The sequence below is a fragment of the Ipomoea nil genome, unplaced genomic scaffold (genome assembly GCF_001879475.1).
Source record: "Ipomoea nil cultivar Tokyo-kokei standard unplaced genomic scaffold, Asagao_1.1 scaffold0642, whole genome shotgun sequence".
Lineage (NCBI taxonomy): Eukaryota > Viridiplantae > Streptophyta > Magnoliopsida > Solanales > Convolvulaceae > Ipomoea > Ipomoea nil.
Window position 1 is genome coordinate 4,197,120 of NW_017617070.1, and position 20,974 is coordinate 4,218,093.

At 37.4% G+C, this 20,974-nt stretch overlaps 3 protein-coding genes across 3 annotated transcripts; all 3 read right to left on the reverse strand.

The window, feature by feature from the left end:
* LOC109174452 (B3 domain-containing protein Os01g0234100-like) lies at nucleotides 1–2,065 on the reverse strand. The gene is made up of 5 exons (XM_019323689.1): nucleotides 1,945–2,065; nucleotides 1,614–1,651; nucleotides 1,385–1,529; nucleotides 1,093–1,299; nucleotides 1–717 (listed from the first exon to the last, which is right to left on the reverse strand). Exons 1-5 carry the CDS (start codon nucleotides 1,978–1,980, stop codon nucleotides 1–3), a joined length of 1,143 nt encoding a protein of 380 aa, XP_019179234.1. The 5' UTR covers nucleotides 1,981–2,065.
* Nucleotides 2,066–7,370: 5,305 nt separating this feature from the next.
* LOC109174453 lies at nucleotides 7,371–8,510 on the reverse strand. Its single transcript, XM_019323690.1, has one exon. It carries the CDS (start codon nucleotides 8,508–8,510, stop codon nucleotides 7,371–7,373), a length of 1,140 nt encoding a protein of 379 aa, XP_019179235.1.
* Nucleotides 8,511–13,371: 4,861 nt separating this feature from the next.
* Nucleotides 13,372–16,277, reverse strand: LOC109174528. Its single transcript, XM_019323753.1, has 4 exons — nucleotides 16,123–16,277; nucleotides 14,849–14,900; nucleotides 14,337–14,497; nucleotides 13,372–13,576 (listed from the first exon to the last, which is right to left on the reverse strand). Exons 1-3 carry the CDS (start codon nucleotides 16,214–16,216, stop codon nucleotides 14,341–14,343), a joined length of 303 nt encoding a protein of 100 aa, XP_019179298.1. The 5' UTR covers nucleotides 16,217–16,277; the 3' UTR covers nucleotides 13,372–13,576; nucleotides 14,337–14,340.
* Nucleotides 16,278–20,974: the final 4,697 nt, after the last annotated feature.

Below are 20,974 nucleotides of genomic sequence, written 5' to 3' on the forward strand. Positions count from 1 at the left end.
TCACCAAGGACTTGTAGCCATCTTGCAGAAAGCCATGTCGCATATCAGGAATTCTGTCACAAGACCTTCTTTTTCAACTCGAACATCCATCAAGGCTTCTTTTAGTTCCATAAGCTTCTTCTCAACAGATTCTATTTCTTTGTTCAACTTACTTTCTTCAGTTATGATTTCACAATGCCTACTTGCTTCATGGGAACCTTGAAATTCAATTGCACGATTTGAAAGTTTGCTTAGTCGCTCTTGCAGAAAACCAACGTCCATACCCAATTGCATAAAGCCGGATAATGTGTTGTCCCAACTCTTGAAATCAGTCAGAGGTGTGGAAAGGGTACAAGCTTTGATATTGTCAGCTATGCTAACTGTTTCCAAGATGATCCCAACAGCCAACATATAGTTAATGTTCTCAGCAAATCCATCATGTAGATATGATTTCTGAGCACAACACAGCTCATAGTATTTCACACGTGCTGAGATGGAGAATTTCGAGTCCACTGGGCACCCATTTACAGCAATGCTAAAATTTTTCAAGTCCACAAACGATCCAGTGGAACTGACAACCATAGTTTCTGCAGGGGAACCCTCCTTATCATTCTCAGAAATGAACCCTTCATCCCCTAACTCATAATTCGTTTCTGGTTGGCCATCATTTTGACAATTTTCTTCAAGATATGGTCTTTCATGCATATGATCCGAATTGTTTGCTCTCACTGTGTAAACCTGGGGAAATGCTTACATTGTAAGTTGATAAAGTTGGGAGCTTTTCTACATTACAAGAACTAGAAATATTTCCACAAACAATACACAGGGCATAAAGCATTCATGTGATGTTTTCACTGTCATTATGTTTGTCCACAAACAGATGAGTTAGATATCAGCCATATTTTAAAGTGCAAATAATAGTTTGGGAGCCCATTTCATGTGACCCACTGAAGTTTACATTTTACTTCACTAAGAACTAGGAGAATACTTGTAACTTAATCAACACTCTTACAAAGTTATGGAAATGTAATTCTAGCACAGTGCTATATTTTGTGAGGGATACACTGGAAAACAAACAGATATTCTTAAACTAGTGTTGAAATATATAGTTACCTTGAATTTATATTGCTGTACTAAGTGAAAGACAGCTGCATCACCTTCTTGCAAGTTATGGGCAAGGGAGAATCCTCTCCATCCACCACTAAGTCCTTGTCTTTCTGCTATGAATTTCGCCTCAAACTGCTTCTCATTGTCACCCTCCAATGGTATTGTATGATCATTAGGGGGTAAGTACATTCTACAGAAATCCGCTGGAAGGGCCTGTAGCATAGGTACTTTTGAGGTTGAATTCTGATAAATCTATGGTTTTTTTTTTTTTGTTTAATTAAAAAAACACTGCACTTACCAACCAAAATTCCTGTGTAACATGGGAACGGCTCAGGAATTTAATAAAGCTTGGTTGGGTTGGGTCAAGACTGGCTTGTAGGGCCTTTGCTTTCTGCATGGTAGGTGAAGAAAGGGCTGCAGATTTCATTACCCTTGCTCGTTTCCTGTGTTACATATAACAAAAGTTAGGATCAAATAGTAAAGAAATCTCTAAATTCTCACAGTTATTAGTTCAAGTATTCACTAACCTATTGGTGGCTGAGGCTTCACCGACCAGAGGAGTTCCCTGCACAAAGAAATGAAATGAAATGAAATGAAAACCGCTTCTTAATCACCATCCCTTGCTACTCAAATTCTTATTTACTAGTTCTTGGGCTTGGCATGTAATCAGATACGAAAAACAAGAGATTTCCCCCTTTTTTTCCAGGAAGAAATCCCAGTTCCATTTGAATATACACATTAAAAATTCAGAACAAATAAAGGTGGCAACTTTGTGAATATAACTTGAAATGGAAAATGTATCTCCAGGGAACTAAAAAAGATGCAGTGTAAGAATAAAATAAAAAGAAGAACACTGACCATAGAAGGAGAAACAGAGGAGCTTGATTTGTTCATGAAGCACTGGTACAGGTTCAGCTGGTCTATTCCTCCTTCTTCTTCTTCTTCTTCTTCTTCTTCTTCTTCTTTGATCACTGGTTCTTCTTCTTCTTCTTCTTCTTCTTCGATCACTCGTTGTTTGGAATTCTGCTCGATCACGGATTCACTCACCATTGTTGGGACCACGCCTACACTCGCCATGACTAAATAAGCGTATCCTCGCTTTTCGCGTAAGACGTCAAAATTTTTCTATTTTTGCATAGTGTGTACAACACTAGTAGACTATAACTGTACAATATAATGTATTGGACTGGAGAATGGAGATACTTATTAAAAAAAAAAAAAAAGGATCAAAAGTATTATTTTCTACAATATTATTACTTACTTTTTGTCATGCGATTTGAAAAAAAAAAAAAAAAAAAAAAGATTTCCTGACTAATTCATTTTTTTTAATTCCTCCAAACAGTTCATTTTTTCAAATTTAAAATAATTACAAATTTAATACATTAATGCTAAATATTTATGTCGACAAACATTAATAAAAATTACAGTAGATATATAATTTATTAACGGGATGTACATAATATATAGGGAAAATTATAAAAAAAGGTCCCTCTATAATATGCCGATTATCAATGTTACCCCTGAATTATGAATGGTGTAAATGTTGCCCCTCAATTATCAAAATGGTGCACATATAGCCCCTCCCATAACGGGCCTGTTGTTCCCCACAGCTGTCCATTGCTGGTACTTCGAATCGAGGGAGGGAAAAAACAACTAAATTACATATTTACTCTGACTTAACGGTATCGTACACTAACAGGGAACCATATGTCCGTTACGGGAGGGGCTATATGTGCACCGTTTTGATAATTGAGGGACAACATTTACACCACTCATAATTCAAGGGTGACATTAATAATTAACATATTATAGAGGGGCATTTTTTACAATTTTCCCTAATATATATAAAAGGGGAAATTGTAAAAAATGCCCCTCTATAATATGTCAATTATCAATGTCACTCATGAATTATGAGTTGTGTAAATGTTGCCCTTCAATTATCAAAATGGTGCATATATAGCCCCTCCTGTAACGAACATGTGGTTCTCCACCGCTGTCCATCGCTGGTACTTCGAATCGAGGGAGGGAAAAAATAACTAAATTACATATTTACTCCGATTTAACGATGTCGTACACTAACAGGGAACCACATGTCCGTTACGGGAGGGGCTACAATGATAATTGAGGGACAACATTTACACCACTCATAATTCATGGGTGACATTGATAATTGACATATTATAGAGGGGCATTTTTTTTACAATTTTTCCTATATAAAATAGTCCATTATACACATTATTGATCTTGGTCCATAATATAATAATTGTAATAAAATAAAGATATATAATTAAAGTTTTATTCTCCAACATTTCAAAATAAAGATATATAATTAAAGTTTTTTTTTTTTTTTTTGTGGTACGAACAACTTAATTCATTATATCATCTCCAAGACAAGTTACAAGAAAAAACGGTGGCACATCAAACCACTCCCCACAATCCGGCATAGAAACAGTCGCCCGAGCTAGAGTATGGGCAACCTGATTCGCAGATCGTTTTACAAACCGGAATTCGACATCATCAATGGTAGATGCCAATTCTTTAATATCCCCTACCAAAAACCCAAACGAAGAGAAAAAAGATTCACTAAGAATAGCATTGCAAAGCAGCTGTGAATCTGTTTCGGCATCCACATTACCCATACCCGTATCCTTCAGCCAACTTAGTGCCTCTCGCGTACACATGGCCTCGGCCTCTCTAGGTTCGAAAAACCCCATCATCCTACCATTCTTGGCAGCCAGAAATCTACCATCATCATCTCTTAGCACCCATCCGAACCCCACCCTACCATGCTGCTTATCAACTGATGCATCCGTATTCAACTTGAGCTTTCCCCTTCTCGGCCTCTCCCACCGCTCCACTATCTCCCCAGTCTGCTGACCGCCATTTACATGCTGTGCCGCACCCCAATTCTCCCAAAACACCATGGTGCGCCGCAACATCAACTCCAGGTCCCAAGGTTTCGCGTTCCAATCCGAGTCATTTCTGGCCGTCCACAAACCCCAACACAACATCAATAACTTGGACATTTGATCATGTGACAACACTGCAATGCAATTAAACAGCCACTCAACCACACTACCTCATGTGACATGGGTGATCAGAAGCCCCAGCTTCCTCCGCGCCACAACAGCCTCACGACAGGTAACAAAAAGATGATGCGCACTCTCATTCTCCTCCCTGCACATGTGGCAAATTATATTACAATCAACATGTCGTGTTAACAGTGCATCACGTGTTGGTAAATATGAAGCTGCCAGCTGCCAACCAAACATTCTAACTTTTGGTGGAACATTAAGATTCCAGATTGAAGCCCATGGCCTCGGGTCCGTAACATGGGAAGCAAGATGTCTATAACAAGATTTCACCGTAAAAACGCCTTTACTATCCCATTGCCACACCCAAGTATCCGGTGGTTTACGAATACTAATTGGTATTTGTAGAATCAGATTAGCATCTCTTGTATTAAACAAATCCCTTACACAATCCACATCCCAGTACGTACCTTGTTCATTCAACAAAGAAGCAACGGGAGCACTTGCTACTGACTCATGCAATACCGTCTGCACATACGGGAAATCATCAACCGGCAACCACGGATCGGTGCATATCATAATACTCCGACCATCCCCCACACACCGTCTCCCTCAAGACTTGTTGAACTGCCCTCATTCCCCGCCAAATATACAAAGGGTTGGACCCTTCTTCTGCTTCAAAATAGGAACCTCGGGGATAATACCGTGCCTTATACACACGGGCTACGAGCGAACTCGGATCCTTAACAAGACGCCATGCCTGTTTAGCAAGCAATGCTAAATTCATCTCCCGCAATGTGCGAAAACCCATCCCACCCTTATTCTTCGGTACACACAGTCCCTCCCATGAACGCCATCGGACTCCCCTCCCATTCACCGCTACACCCGTCCACCAAAAAGAGTTCATAATGACCTCAACCTCCTTACATAAAGTAACAGGGAAAAGAAAAACCATCATGGCGTAGGCCGGCATGGCCTGAATAACATTTTTGAGCATAACCTCACGACCTGCCCTGGAAAGAAACCTCGCATTCCAGGACCTTACCTTCGATAAAATTCTTTCTTTAATAAACCCAAGGACCTCCTTCTTTTTCCTGCCGACTAATGAAGGGAGGCCTAGATACCGACCTGTAGTATCTCCATCATGAACCCCCATTATCGTCACCACCTCATCTCTAGTATGACCATCCACATTAGAGCTAAAGCACACAACGGACTTCTCATAATTTATTTTTTGGCCGGAGGCAGCAGAATAAGTATCTAGCACCCTCATTGTATTACTTTCCTGAAGATTAGCCCTGAAAAACAGAAAACAATCATTTGCAAAGAGTAAGTGAGAGATTGGAGGTGCCCCCGCGCTACCCTCACCCCATGCAAACTCCCATGTCGCATTTGTTTTTCTATTAACACACTAAGGCCCTCTACCACAATCAGGAACAAATACGGAGATAACGGGTATCCCTGTCGCAACCCCCGCTCCGGCAGAATTAGACCAACCTGTTTTTGTTCATGGAGCACGTGGTACCGCACGGAGGTTAATGTCTCCAGCAGAATATCTATCCATCTTCTCGCACAGCCCAACTTAAGCAACATAGCCTCAACAAAACGCCACTCAACACGGTCGTAGGCCTTACTCATATCTACCTTTAACACCACGACACCCTCACGACCCTGAGTTTTCCTCTTCAGATAGTGGTGCGCCTCATATGCAAGCATAATATTATCACTTATGAGACGCCCTGGCACAAAAGCACTTTGTGCTACCGAAATCAACCTATTTAGCAAAACCTTTAAACGATTGGCACACACCTTACTAGCCCCCTTATATAGCACATTACACAGTGCTATAGGCCGCAAGTCCATCATTGTTTCTGGTCTAGGCTTCTTCGGGATTAGGACAATATACGTCTCATTTGCTTTAGCCAGGAGCTTGGCCGTTTCCACAAAAAGATCTGCAAAACTCAGTCACCGCGCCCCCAACAATATCCCAATAGTGTTGGAAGAGACCCGGCCCCATCCCATCCGGCCCCCGCGACTTATCCGGATGCATCTGAGTCACCGCCTTGCGTACCTCTTCTGAACTAAGCGGTCTTAGGAGCAACTCATTATCCTGATCAGTAACCTTCGGAACAATGCAGTCAAGAACCTCATTCATATCCCCCTGTTCCGACCCATACAAGCTAGCAAAATAATCCACCATAATCCCCTCTACCGTACCCAAACTCCTCCATCCATACTCCCTCAAAGTTCCTGAGCTCATGCAGCCTATTCCTCCGCTTCCTTGCCTTAAAAGAATTATGAAAAAACTTAGTATTAAGGTCACCTTCTCTGTACCAATGCTCTTTAGCCCGCTGCTTCCAGAAAATGTGTTGTTGCTCAAGTAAAAACAATAACTCTTTCTCAACACGAGCATATTCTACTAGCCCAGCCTCATCCCGTCTCGGCCTCAACATATTCAACCGATGTTTGCATCTTTCTATCTTAATATGAAAATCTTTATTATATGTGCGTCCCCACCTCCAAATATCCCTACTGCACGCCTCAATCCTTGATAACACATCAAGACCTGCAGAGGTATCCCAGCTATGCGTGACTATCTCCCGACATCGGTCCTCCCTTAGCCACATATTATCAAAACAGAATCGCCTCGGGACCACTCTACGCGTCTCCACTGCCGGTAATAACAACAACGGAAGATGATCACTGTACGGGGTGATCAACGAAGTTGCCGTTGCAGCATCATACATCGTCAGCCAAGTCTCAGACGTTAATATCCTGTCCAGCTTCTCCTCCACCATATGTGGTGTACCCCTGGACGGTACCCAGGTAAACTGATGACCACCAAAAGGAAAATCCAATAATCCACAATCTGCAATCGCATCCCTAAACCCCGCAATTAGCCACTCTGGATGGGGAGTTCGACCTCTCTTCTCAGACTGGTGTAGCAATTCGTTAAAATCACCCATTACTACCCCTGGCACATTACTCTGTTGTGCTAATGTTCGAAGTAATTGCCATGAGTGTCGGCATTCCCGTCGATCAGAAAACCCATTAAAACCCGTAAACCGCCAAACTGGCTTACCAACATCCAGTGCAATAGTTGTGTCAACATGATTAGCCGAATACCCAGTGATTTCAAGCAAAGCCATACTAGTCCAAAGGAGTGCCAATCCGCCACTATGCCCATCAGCATCTACCACAAACATATTATCATACCCCAACGTAACCCTCACATGCTCCATCTTATTCTTGTCAACAAAGGTTTCCATAAGAAAAAGTACCCTTGGCCTCTTTGAGCGAACCAAGTCCGCCAGAACACGAACTGTCGTCGAGTTGCCAAGCCCCCGACAATTCCATGATAATAAACTCATAAGTCTGGGTGGGCTTGCTCCGCAAGTCCCGCCGCTTCCCCGTTTTTGATACCCCAGCTTCAACCTCCATCAGCTCACTCTCAATATCAGTCGTCCTTCTCCTCTTCTGTTCCGAAATTCTTGCGCTCGGAACACCATCATCCTCAGACCCCTTCCCATTCCCCTCAGGTTCGGCAGTGGCCAATATAGCATCAGCCTCCATCGTCGGGGACCTCCAGTTCCTTCGCTCAATTGTTGTTTCCGAGGGAATCCATTGCTGTCTCGAGTTTGGAACACCCTTTCGCGAACCCGCCCTCATCCACACACCATAGGGCTTTTCTGCTTTCAAATCTGCCCCATGAACAATCTTTGAGCAGAACTTCTCCCCGTGACCAATTACCCCACAAAGGAAACAGAATGTCGGCAGGCGCTCATACCGGAAATCTACATACACCCAAGAACCATTATCCTTCTTCAATTTCATCTGCTTCTTCAACGGCTTGGCAACATCTATCGCAACTCGCACCCTATAGAATAGGCGCATCGAGCCATCAAAATTGCGATCATCCACATGTATCAAGGTTCCCAAGAAGGAACCAATGGCCTTTACCACAATCTCAGAACGGAAACCCGCGGGTAATGAATGAACCTGCACCCAGAACTCAGCCTGATCCAACGCCATTGCATATGGGTCCTCCCCTAGATCGAGTCGCTTCATGATCAACAAACTCTGCTCATATGTCCAGGGCCCTACGTTAATTACGCGTTCAACATCAGCTTCATGGTAGAACCGAAAGAGGTATCTACGGGACTCCAATTGTCGGGTGTTCACCCCCATTGCCGGCCGCCATACCGCAGCCATGGTATCCTGGAAAAATGGAAACCTAATCGGCTTCTGAGTAACCAATCTTCCTACGACATAGTACCCCTCCTCAGAATCAGGTTGATTCTTTGGCACATTGGGCACTTGCATGGCCACATCGTCATCCTCCACATCTGCTAGCGTTAAGTTGGCACACTGGTTTGTAATCTCAGCCGCCATGTCTAGCGGATCATGGTGTTTTCCAATTAATAAAACCACAACAAAACTCGAAAACCCTAATGAAAATGATTGATTACGTTATGAGTAACATCAAATTGAAAAGGACACTAATGTCGGCTTCTTAGAGAGTAATGTTAGTTTGAGCATCACCAATAGAAATTTTTATATGATTTTTTCAAATTCAAAAACTAACATGTACAGTGAAGTTTTTCTAAATATTTTTATTCTTGCGAATACAATTTTTATGTGGTCCATTAAATATGAATAAAAGCAAAACCTACGTTGCAAGTGTAAAAATTATTTTTTCGATCGGTCCACACATGTTTACTCTCTCTCGAATTGTCGACTTCGCACAACTCAGATAGTGGGGGCTGATGATGGAGCTATTGGAAAGCGTCCAAGAATAGGGACCCGCGGTCCAGGAGCCCAGAGGCTGGGGCCCAAGATAGAAGACCCATGCCTAGCAAAAAGGGCCCAGAGGCCTAAGACAAAGGACCTAAATGAGGCTACTCAAGTCGGGTGGTTGGGCTCGAGAGAAGGGACCTGGGTCGGGTCATCGTTCTGCCTCAGAACCTGTCTCCTGGATCGGAGTGGCCAGATTTGACCTAACCCGCGGCCCACCATGTGGGTTGATTTTGGATGAATCACTAATTACTAATTTTAGTTGAATATTGTGATCGTTTATGAATTGTGGTGAAGATCACATACGTATTAAATTTAGTCATTTAATTTCAATAATTGTTGCATATTTTTGTGTCTTACCGTGTACATTTCTACCTTCCAGTGCATATTGTTATGCCTTCCAGAGCACATTGTTGTATGAACCTTCCGGTGGACATTATTGTAGATCGTAAATGGTGAATTTTTTGTTTTTAAATATGATTTGATTTAAGGCTGAGATTCCTCTGACCACCATTTTGGAATAGTAACAGAGATGCCATTATAGTAAAATTGATCTATATAACCATTAACCAAACAAGATAATATTACATATTCACAATCTAAACCAAACATACAAGGTAATCTTACATTTCAAATTCTCATGTTACGTTTCATGAGGTAATTCTATTACCTAAAGTAATGTTTCATTTCAAAATCTCGCATTATATTACTTTTTCATGAGGTGTATTGCCTAAGTTAATCTCACATTATGTGAACCAATTGTCCTTAGTTTGATGTTTGTATTCATCCACAACATGACAAGAATCCATTCTAATGCTGGCCTTCATTTTGAAAAACTCCTAAATATGACTTGACAAATTTTATTGAACTTCTGCGCTTGTGATTATCTTTCCATGCAAGATCAATAATATTACAGAGATCAACAATCAAACCATGAGAACATACAAAAGAAATAAATAAATAAAACGAAGAAGTAATATAAGATGACTAATCAGGATTTGAGGTTTTCTCATAATCATTTAAGTTGATAAGATATTTAGCTACACCTACAACATCTCGACCATTTACCCTTACAATGTTAACCTAAAAAAAGTTATCCTAATTAATAACCAGTAATATATATTACTTTCTCTAAGAATTAACAACTATATATTCCTTTTAAACACAGTAATAGAAGTTGACTACAGAACAGTCCTAGTGAAATTGGTATTCAAAAATCAAAGTAAACATGTTACCAACTTATCACAATTTTCCACTCAGTACGTGGCATCTTTAATTTCATGCACATAATGTGCATATTGTGTGCCTGATATAGGCTTCACATGTGAACTAAAAGAACTTTAAAAAAGATAATAAGGTACCTTTAATTTGTAGGGTTCAGTTAAACGAAAGATCAAAAGATTCCCTTTAAGTAGTCGGTGAGCGATTGAGAATGCTCTCCAGCCAGCACTCAATCCATGCCTCCACAAAAGATAATTAGTTTTGTATTCATTCCCCCATTCATCTACCAACTAAGATGAATTAACGCACAACCATATCACAACAATGCACACCCCACCGTGAGATTACATTTTAAAATAAACAAGTAAAACACACATGAAGTATATAACCGGCACTTAGAATAATTTTTTTTTTTTTTTAAAGAATCCCAATGAAAGAGTTAGTTCCAAAAAAAAAAAAAAAAAAAAAAACACACACACACACACACACACACACACAAAAGAACTATTTTTTTTAAAAAAAAAATGATGCAAAATCTCCCACAACGTAAAGCGCACACGCCATAACACTGCAATGCACACAACACTGTTACTCTGTTAGATTACATCATCAAATACAGCAGTAAAACCCCCTTAAAAAATAATTAAAAAAAAAAAAACAACATGAATTGGATGAGAATCCGTGCGTATATAGTAGTGTCAATGCTGCTAAAATATTATATTTATTCATTAATTCCTTTTTCATATAATTTATCACAACTTACCCACCACATAAAACACATGCACACAACTAAGTCATTCAGACTTCTACCTTTAATTAAATTCATACACTCCTCCCTAATTTTCACAATATTCTTTCATACTCCGTTCAAGCTCTGTATACCAATAATACAAGTTTAGAACACCACGCACAAACAATTTGAAATAAATGCACATGACATACCACACCGATACAACGACCAAAGTTCACAAAACGCACATGCCATCCCGAACCTACGCACACACCAAGATCAAATACCCCACTCAAACAAAGATTACTTCCTAATGATTTCCATTTGCTTTACGGATTCAAGAGCTCTACCCCACTCAAACAAAAATAATGAACTCAAAAATCCCAATTAGTATTGCAGTCAAGTTTCTTCAAGACGAAAACAAATACCCAAAAACAATAAACAAAACGAAGACATACCCACGCCCGGAAACTTGATGCAATTGGGGTAAGATAAATGATCGTGAAGCCTTCCAAACCTGAAGCTCCCTCGATCACTAAAAATTCACCTGAAAGTTAGTGAGATAAATGAAATTGGGTGAGCTCTATTCCTATATACTGATAGTTAATTATCTGGTTCTAAATGGGCAAATAAGAACCCCCCCCCCCCCACCCGTCAAACACCTCTACACTCACGGCACCCCCACCACTGAAACATATAAAAAAACCTTTAAAAAAAAAAAAAAAAAAAAAGCAAACCCTAAAACAGCTACCAAAAAGCCCAACATGTCAACTCTACCGCCCACCACCGATGAACACCCCGTCCACAAACCCCCCGAGTAAAGACCCAACCCCCCCCCCCCCCCGCCACCCCAGAGAAAAACCAACCCAATTTCTTCCCTGCGTACAGCAGCAATAGACCGACGACCATGACCGGCGAAGCAGCGGCATCAGCGAGCCCTATTTCTTCCCTGCGATTGGACTTCTCCGGCAGTAATGCGGCCAAAATCGAAGGAGGCCGGCTACCTTGCGTGATGCGTGGTGAAATGAGAGGTGAAGAGACGTCCAATAAAAGAGAGATAAATATTGATTAAGGAGAGTTGAAATAACGCTACAAATCTTTATAAACATGGAAATAAATTAAATAGAAAGTAATAAATACAGTGCTTAAGGACAAAAAGACCTCTGCTTCATCTAAAATCAGTATAACATGGGATCCAAGTGAAATCAATCTAAATCGTTGAAAAATAAAAATAAACGCACAGAATGTGGGCTTACGAACTCACCTGGCTAGGGGGTTGCACCGGATTCAAAAGGAGTGCTATATATATCATGAGAACTGTGGACAACTTTGGTCTATCGATCTTGGATACATGCATGTGATTTTTAATTTGTTTTTTCAAATTTATTCACCATTTTATTTACATAGGAGTGCTTTATTAATTTTGGTTTCTATTTTGAAGGTTGGAATAATTATACACGGATGTTAAATCTTTTATGCTTGATTTTGAGTTGAATTTATTATAAATTAAGATTTTTTTACTAATGTACTCTCCTTTGTGTGAGGTTTTTTTCTATCTTATTTTGAATTTTTCTTCTTCTACGTTTTTTTTTTCAGCAATGGAATCAAATTGATTTTTGGGTTTTTTTTTTTTAATTATATACCTTTTGAGTATAATATTATCTATATTTGTGATTGACATATGTATAATTTTCGCAGGCAATGTACTAGTGTGCACTATGGCCTCCGTAGGTATGCATTTGCACGGTTGGTTTCTCTCGGCTATGTTTTCATCATATGTATGCACCTTGTAGTGGACTAGTGTGCACTTTGTGTTCATGTGATCTGTGAGTGCATTGTAAACTTGGCATGTGTGTAGTATTATACATATGCGTCCGCATTTACTTGTGATATTATTTGCATTTAATGATGTATTTTTGCACTAATCACGTATGTCAATCAATTAGGGATTTTGATCTGTCTTCCTTATTGGTAGTGGTGATGCATGATGTATATGTGTATTTTAATGTGAGCGTGTATACAATGCAATGTATAAGTGTGACATGTGTACACTATAGTACATATACATATGCATTTGTTTGTAGTGTTGTTTGTATCTAATTATGTGTTTGTACACTAGTCAAGTATGTGAATTTACTGAATTTTTTATTCTTGCTTTCCTTGCTAATGGTGTATATGTGCATTTCAATGTGAATGTGTGCGCAATTCTATTCCTCCTAATTCCCTCCTTGCAACCAAACGTGAAACACCCCATTATAAGGCTCAAATTCCATTAAAATAGCGCCCAAGATGCAAAGTTATAATTTAATTTCAAATTACAGAATATGTGAAGTTGTTTAAAAACTGAACTTCATATTCAATTGTTTTTTTTAATGTTAGACCAATACTTTCCAAGACCTTGCATTTTAGCTCTTTGTGTTCAATCACTACATCTTTTACTCTTATCATTCAAAATCCCAAAACTGTTTTGTATAGCAGGCCTTTTTACTGCTACTCAACACCATGGACTTAAGATCTAAAGCACTATGTAATAAGTGGAAAGTTTAAAGTCGAAGCCATGAATATTACACTCATAGAATTGCAACAAGGAAACACTATACTTAACAACTTCACATCTTCTTTACACAGTTGGCCTATGCTGCTCAGTCACATTTCAAGAAACAGCAAATCAGTCCAGAACAAAAAGGTAGGTCTGGTCACAGGTCACACAAATCTGCTCAGGTAATAAAGAAAAACAAAATTAAAATAATAATAATATTATTAATAATAGTTGCTAGTGCTAAATAGATTTAAGCATCAAGTTAAGTTTGTCTGTGCTTACATGTATTTGTGAACTATGCATAAACTAAATATCAGAGTGGCATAGTAGAGAAACAACCATTATATGGCCACATCAAATAACATATTATATGTGGTCTGGTGGGTGTGGATATTTCCCAGAAAAATTAAAGAAAATTTGGGAAGAAGAGGAACTATTGTTCTCACTGCATAAGTGGCTTTAAGTGCGTTCAAGAAAATGTAATGGTCATTCATGTATTTCTTGAAACAATTAAAGTGCCCAAAACTCCCTGATAAAAGTTGTAGTTCTAGCAGCAAAGTCACAAGATGCATAAAAACTAGAAGGTCAAGCTATAAAAGAGAGTCGTCTTGTGGCCATCAATATTCTTGAAACTACACAACAATATGAGTCCTGAAGGGAGTGAAATTTCAGAGGCCAAGTTTTTCCTGGACAATGATAAATTCCTCTATTCTTTACATTCTATTTTAGAAAAAATATAATCAAACAAAACCCTAAATTAGCATTACTTGAGCCAACTATTAGGAGTCAGAAAGACAAGAATCAGAGAAAATTTGTTTGTCCTGAACATAATTTCCATGTGGTTTACATGTAGTGCAAGCAGTGCCAAAGTGTTAAGTATATGTCCTACTATCAATCATCCAGACTAAAATATTTCAAGTTGGCTAAAACTTACGGCATCAGCTGATCTCTTCATTATTCAGCATGTTTAGAACAGCATAAGCAGCTTTCTGAAAATGCTCCCTCTGTTCTTCTAAACTTCTCTTCCTCTCAAGAGCAGTATCTTTGCACTTTTCTATATCTTCCACTATGTCAGTTGAGTTCTGGTCGATTTCCCTGTAGTAGACACACAAGAAGATAAGTGATAAGCCAAAGAAGAAATAGTGTTGACTAAATCAGGACAAGTGAGGAATAAGTAATTTAGAGTTAAGAAAAGTGAAATACATAATCAAGAGTAGAATAGCACTCAATCACAAAAACTAAAAAGAAAGCCAGCATAAGTATTTAATGTCTAGAGAATGCCAATGATAGAACATGATGCTGGAGAACTATGGAGATACAGTGCAGCACATGTAAGAGGGACACCGGTGAACTTTCAAACCCATCACTTTCATTTAAACATTTTATTTTGTTTCTGTTTCTGTGTTTCAGCAAACAGAACCAATATTAATAGTGGAGGCAGCTCACTTTATCATCTTGACCATGTTCTCCATTACAACTTGCACATGTTGTGAGAGATCTGCAGGTTTATAACATTCAAAATATCATTGTCAAAAATACAGAACACAAAAACACTACATTATTAAAAGCCTGCATAGAAGATCTGAGGCCGCAAACTATCAAACTTATAAGTAATCTCCACTATTAATTAATTTGAGCTACAAAACATAAAACTCAAGGCCTGCCAGTAACTGAAAGTTATTAATTTTACATTAATGAGAAAAGGACAGGTGAATTATGACACATACAATGCCAAGACCATGGCAAAAAGTGATAATTGCATAATATCTAGAACACTTCCCTCCATCTTACCACCTTTTTACCTGGTTATTCCATTAATGATACATAACAAGTCTTTAGAAAATTCACCACAATCGATTTCCCAGGTTTTGAATGACAAGCAAAACTAGAGGCTATCAATGACACTAGGCATCAATACTTCAATGGTGACTGATCAAAATAGTTCGGCTTCTACATGACCAAAATAGATAGTAAACAGCCTAATGAGATTTGTTTTTAATATTTGTTTTAACATAAGAAGTAAGCTCTCAGTTGAGGGAATCTGCACAATTATCAAATTGACACAGCCAATAACACACGAATTTGAGCGAACACAAAAAGGTTACTATGATATCTATTGATTTCTCATATCACAGAGGTAATTTAAAATAAAATAAATATTAAAAAAAAAACACGGAAGAAACCCTGAAAGAACACAGAATTATGAATTATGTACGCTAAAACTCAAAAATATGACCTATAACTTCGAGAGGAAACTAAATCCAATACAAATTATTCAACCGAATGCTCAAAATGTATCAATGTACAAGGCTAAAAGTTTAATACTAAAATACAAAATACAGATTATAATGCAGTAGGCATAAGTTAGGGAAAATATTCCAATCAAAAAAGAAAACCTAAATTTTAGATACCGAATTATCAATCAAATAGCAGCTAGAATAACACATTCTATAAAATCCTCCGATAAAATGTGATTAATAAAACATCACAGCTTAATTGAGCACATCTTCGCTCGAATTGAAAAGGCTACACATACACGATGGAGAAACAAAAAAAGATGAGAATTCGAAACATTTATAAAGGTGATTTTTAGCTTACTGTTAGGAATAAAGCTTGTTCGATACATGTTTACTTCAAGCAACATCGTTAATCGCTGATTGAAGCATAAATGGAGGGCTTACAAGTGCGTGTATAGATTAAGAGAGAGTGAGAGAGATTACCTGAGACGATGGAGTTGAGCTGAGAATCGATGTCCGAAGTCGGAGCCATTTGAACGTCTGGCGGAGACACCGTTAGAACTTTGGAAGCCTCCATTGAACAGAGAGGGAAGGAGTGATGTCAAACATAAAGAGGTAAGCGCGCTCTTTTAAATTGTCTGATTTGTGTTATTTGACTCGGGGCGTTCTAAATGTGTCAATAATAATAATAACAGTTAAGAGTTAATTTCATTATTTGTCTTATTCTTATTTTAGATTCATATGTGTCAATTTATTTTTAGTATTCGTTTTTTAAAATACTCACATTTGGTCTTAGTATTATTGTAGTATAATCATATTTTATCATTTGTTAACAAAATCATTTAAATGACGTTAAATACAATGACATTTTAGTCTATTTAGTTCTAAGTATTAAGTTTTTTTTTTTTTTTTTTTAATGTCCTAGATTTATATGAATCATCCCATTTTTAGTCTTTTTCTCAAAAAATCCTCGTTGGTCCTAGTATTTTCATGGCATGTCCGTTTTTTATCATCCGCCAATCAATATGTTTAAATGACATTATAATGGTGTTATTAACCACTCAAAATACTCCTCTTTTTTTCTTCGTGGCAATAAAACCGTTATCAATACATAAGTCTATTGTAAATCCAAAAAAAAAAAAACAAAAACAATTGAAAAAATCACAAACTTGTGGTTCTATTACCAAAAATAAAAAAAAAAATGAAGAATTTTGAGTGGTTAATTATGTTATTTTTCATGTCAATTAAATATATTTGTTGACAAATGACCAAATCGTGCTACAATAATGTTAGGACCAACAAAGCTGTTTTGAAAAAAAAAAAAAAATGGACTAAAAATTGGATGATACATATAAATCTAAGACCAAAAAATGAAAATGACTTAATACTAAATAGACCAAATTGTTAGTAGTATGTAGCACAAAGAGTCAATATTAACTCCACTAAAACTTGAACCCATAACTTCCCATATGATGGAGCAACTTGGTGTCATTAGATCACAAGGTCCTTAGTAAAATGTCTTTGTATTTAACATCATTTAAACGGTTTTGTTGATGGGGGACAAAAAATGGTCATGCCACAATAATACTAGAACCAAACGTGGATGTTTTGAAAAAAAATGACTAAAATTGGGCTGATACCTATAAATCTATGACTAAAAATGAAATTAACTATAAGAGTTAATTTCATTTTTTGTCGTAGATTTATATGGGACATTTCACTTTTAGTCTTCTTTTTCAGAACATTTCTTGTCAATCCTATATTTTTCTAGTATGATTATTTTTGTCATGCGCCAACAAACTTGTTTAAATGACGTTTAATATGAGAGCATATCAGTATATTAAGTTCTAAGTGTTAATTTATTTTTTGGTCCTAGTTTTATATGTGTCATTTCACTGTTGCAAAGGCTCATGTTGTAGAGGCACAAATTGCAATTGAAGAACATAGGTGACTCTAACGAGTCAACCCAATTTGTATTTAAAAAAAAAAAGAGACAAAAATACCATTGTATCTAATATCATTTAAATAGGTGTTGATAAATGCAATGAATAAGGGTCAAATATGCCAACGAACTGCACACCAAAGTGTAATTAGACCATCGAATTCAAAAAAATACAATTGGGTCCCTAAATAACACAAAATAATGCAATTAGGTCTAAAATGACTTGTTGACCTGAAATTGTGCTGACGTGGCGGTTACCAATTTTAAAAGTAAATTTTAAATATAATTTTAAATAAAATAATTAATTAATTTTTAAAAAAAAAAAAAAAAAATCGTCTCCGGCAGTTCCGTCTCCATGGCCAGGAGACCATCCCTTCGTCTCCGGCCATGGAGACGAATCGAGTCCGGCAGTTCTGTCTCCATGGCGGGGGACCACCTTCGTCTCCATGGCTGGAGACGAAGGGATGGTCTCCTGGCCATGGAGACGACCTTCGTGGCTGGAGACGAAGTTCGTCTCCGGCAGTTCTATCTAGTTTTTTTTTTTTTTTTTAATTAAAGTTGTAATTAATTATTTTATTTAAAATTATATTTAAAAATTATTTTAAAATTGATAACCGCCATTTCAAGTAAACAGATCATTTTGGACCTAATTGCATAATTTTGTGTTGTTCAGGGACTCAATTGTATTACGGAGTATTTTTTAGTTCGATGGCCTAACTGCACTATGGTATATATATATATATATATATATATATATATATATATATATATATAGAGGCGGGTTCAGGTGCGGCAGTGTCTTACGGTGCGGTTATTTCTTACGGTGCGGCAACACCAATAGTTCACCAAATATGCACCATCAACGTTAGGAAATACACCACACAAAACAGAGTAAACAGCGCCCTGCATCACCAAACACACACCATTAGGTGTGAGTAAAAACACCATACACTGTTCGGAAATACACCATTGGGGGTGGTGAGTTATATGGTGTGTTTTTTTGAGTCTGTGGTGTATTTTGTGATGTTTTATTACATTTCATTGGGGTGTGTTTTTATTACATTGTTGGTGCATATTGTTAACACTGTTGGTGTATTCTGAAATTTGACCGCACCGCCGCACCGTAAGACCCCGCCGCATATGAGCGCTCTTCTATATATATATATATATATATATATATATATATATATATAGAGAAAAACGCTCATATGTGGTCATGTCATTAGGTGTGATCGTGTGGTCGTATCTGTGTCGTTGAATCAGTTTAATCTAAAGACTGTGGTAATTATGAGGATTTTCGCGCGTTTTAGTAAGTGGGGGTGTTATGGTAATTACAGTGACCATTTATAGCGGGCGGGTTCCAGAATACACCAACAGTGTTGACAACATACACCAATAGTGTAATAAAACACACCACAGTGAAATACACCAATGGTGTATTCCCGTGTTATGGTAATTACAGTGGCCATTTATAGCGGTCGAGTTCCAGAATACACCAACAGTGTTGACAACATGCACCAATAGTGTAATAAAACACACAACAATGTGATTTTCCTTATTCCGGTGTTTTATGACAAGTTTACCCTTACAGTTCGCTGGGTAGGAGAATGTGCGCGAAAATACTGGAAAAATCTTGATTAATATGATTCATTAGATCTATCTAATCTAATGGTCTATAATTGACCATATGACCACACCTAACAACATGGCCACATGTGATCACTCCTCTATATATATATATATATATATATATATATATATATATATATATATATATATATATATATATATATATATATATATATATATATATATATATATATATATATATATATATATATATTTATTTATTTATTTATTTATTTATTTTTATTTATTTATTTATTTATATATTCGCGCACACACTTATATATATAGGGTAGGGTTCCAGTGAGAACATGAGAACACATCATGTGCATCCATCTAATTTTTTTAATGGTATGGATTAGATTAAATGTGTGCGAACGCGCATTAAATATGTGCAAACACACTTAATCGCGTTTGCACACATTTAATGTGCGTTCGCACACGCTTAATCTAATCTAGACCATTAAAAAAATTAGATGGATGTACACGATTTGTTCTCACGTTCTCACCTAAGCATGTGTTCACATTGGAACCTTACTCTCTCTCTCTCTCTCTCTATATATATATATATATATATATATATATATATATATATATATATATATATATATATATATATATATATATATATATATATATATATATATATACACGATCATATGAGAACACCTACTTAGGTGAGAACGTGAGAACAAATCGTGTGCATCCATCTAATATTTTTTAATGATCTAGATTAGATTAAGTGTGTGCGAACGCGCATTAAATGTGTGCAAACGCGATTAAATGTGTTTGCACACATTTAATGCGCGTTCGCACACACTTAATCTAATCTATACCATTAAAAAATATTAGATGGATGCACATGATATGTTCTCATGTTCTCACTGGAACCCTACCCTCTCTCTCTCTCTCTCTCTCTCTCTCTATATATATATATATATATATATATATATATATATATATATATATATATATATATATATATATATATATATATATAAAGAATTGCACTCAGGTGCGAATGAAGCGCGCTACACGTGTCCAGATCTAATGGATTGAAAAAAACACGGTGACATTTTCGTAAATAATTGAACATCGAAGTGCAAGTAAAATGTACTATAGGTGCAAGTAAAATTTACACTGAGCATCAATACTAAGTGCACACATAGTTATATGTAGTTGCACCTATAGTTATAAGTAGGTGCACCTAGGTGCATGAATGTTTGCGGGAAGTGAATGTTAACGAAGCAAAATTACATGCACTTATAGGTGAAAGTAGGTGCACCTATAGTTATAAGTAGTTGCACCTATAGTTATAAGTAGCACCCAGGTGCATGAATGTTTGCGGGGAGTGAATGTTAACAAGGCAAAATTATATGCACTTATAGGTGAAAGTAGGTGCAATTGTAAGTGATTTTTTTACTTGCACTTCGATGTTTAATTATTTACGAAAATGCCACCGCATTTTTTTTAATTTATTAGATCTGGACACGTTCCGCGCGCGGATTCGTTCGCATATTCCCTTCTGGGCACTTATTCAGGTGCGGCGGACCTTTCCCGTGCGGCGGTGTGGCGTCACCAATAGTTAAGCAAATATACACCATCAACGTTAGGAAATGCACCACAAAAGCACACACAAATTAGGTACGCATCACCAAAAACACACAATTAGTTGTGAGTAAAAGCACCCTACAGTGTTCCGAAATACACCATTAGGGATTGTGAGTTATATGGTTTATTTATTTATTTATTTTTTGTATGTGCTGT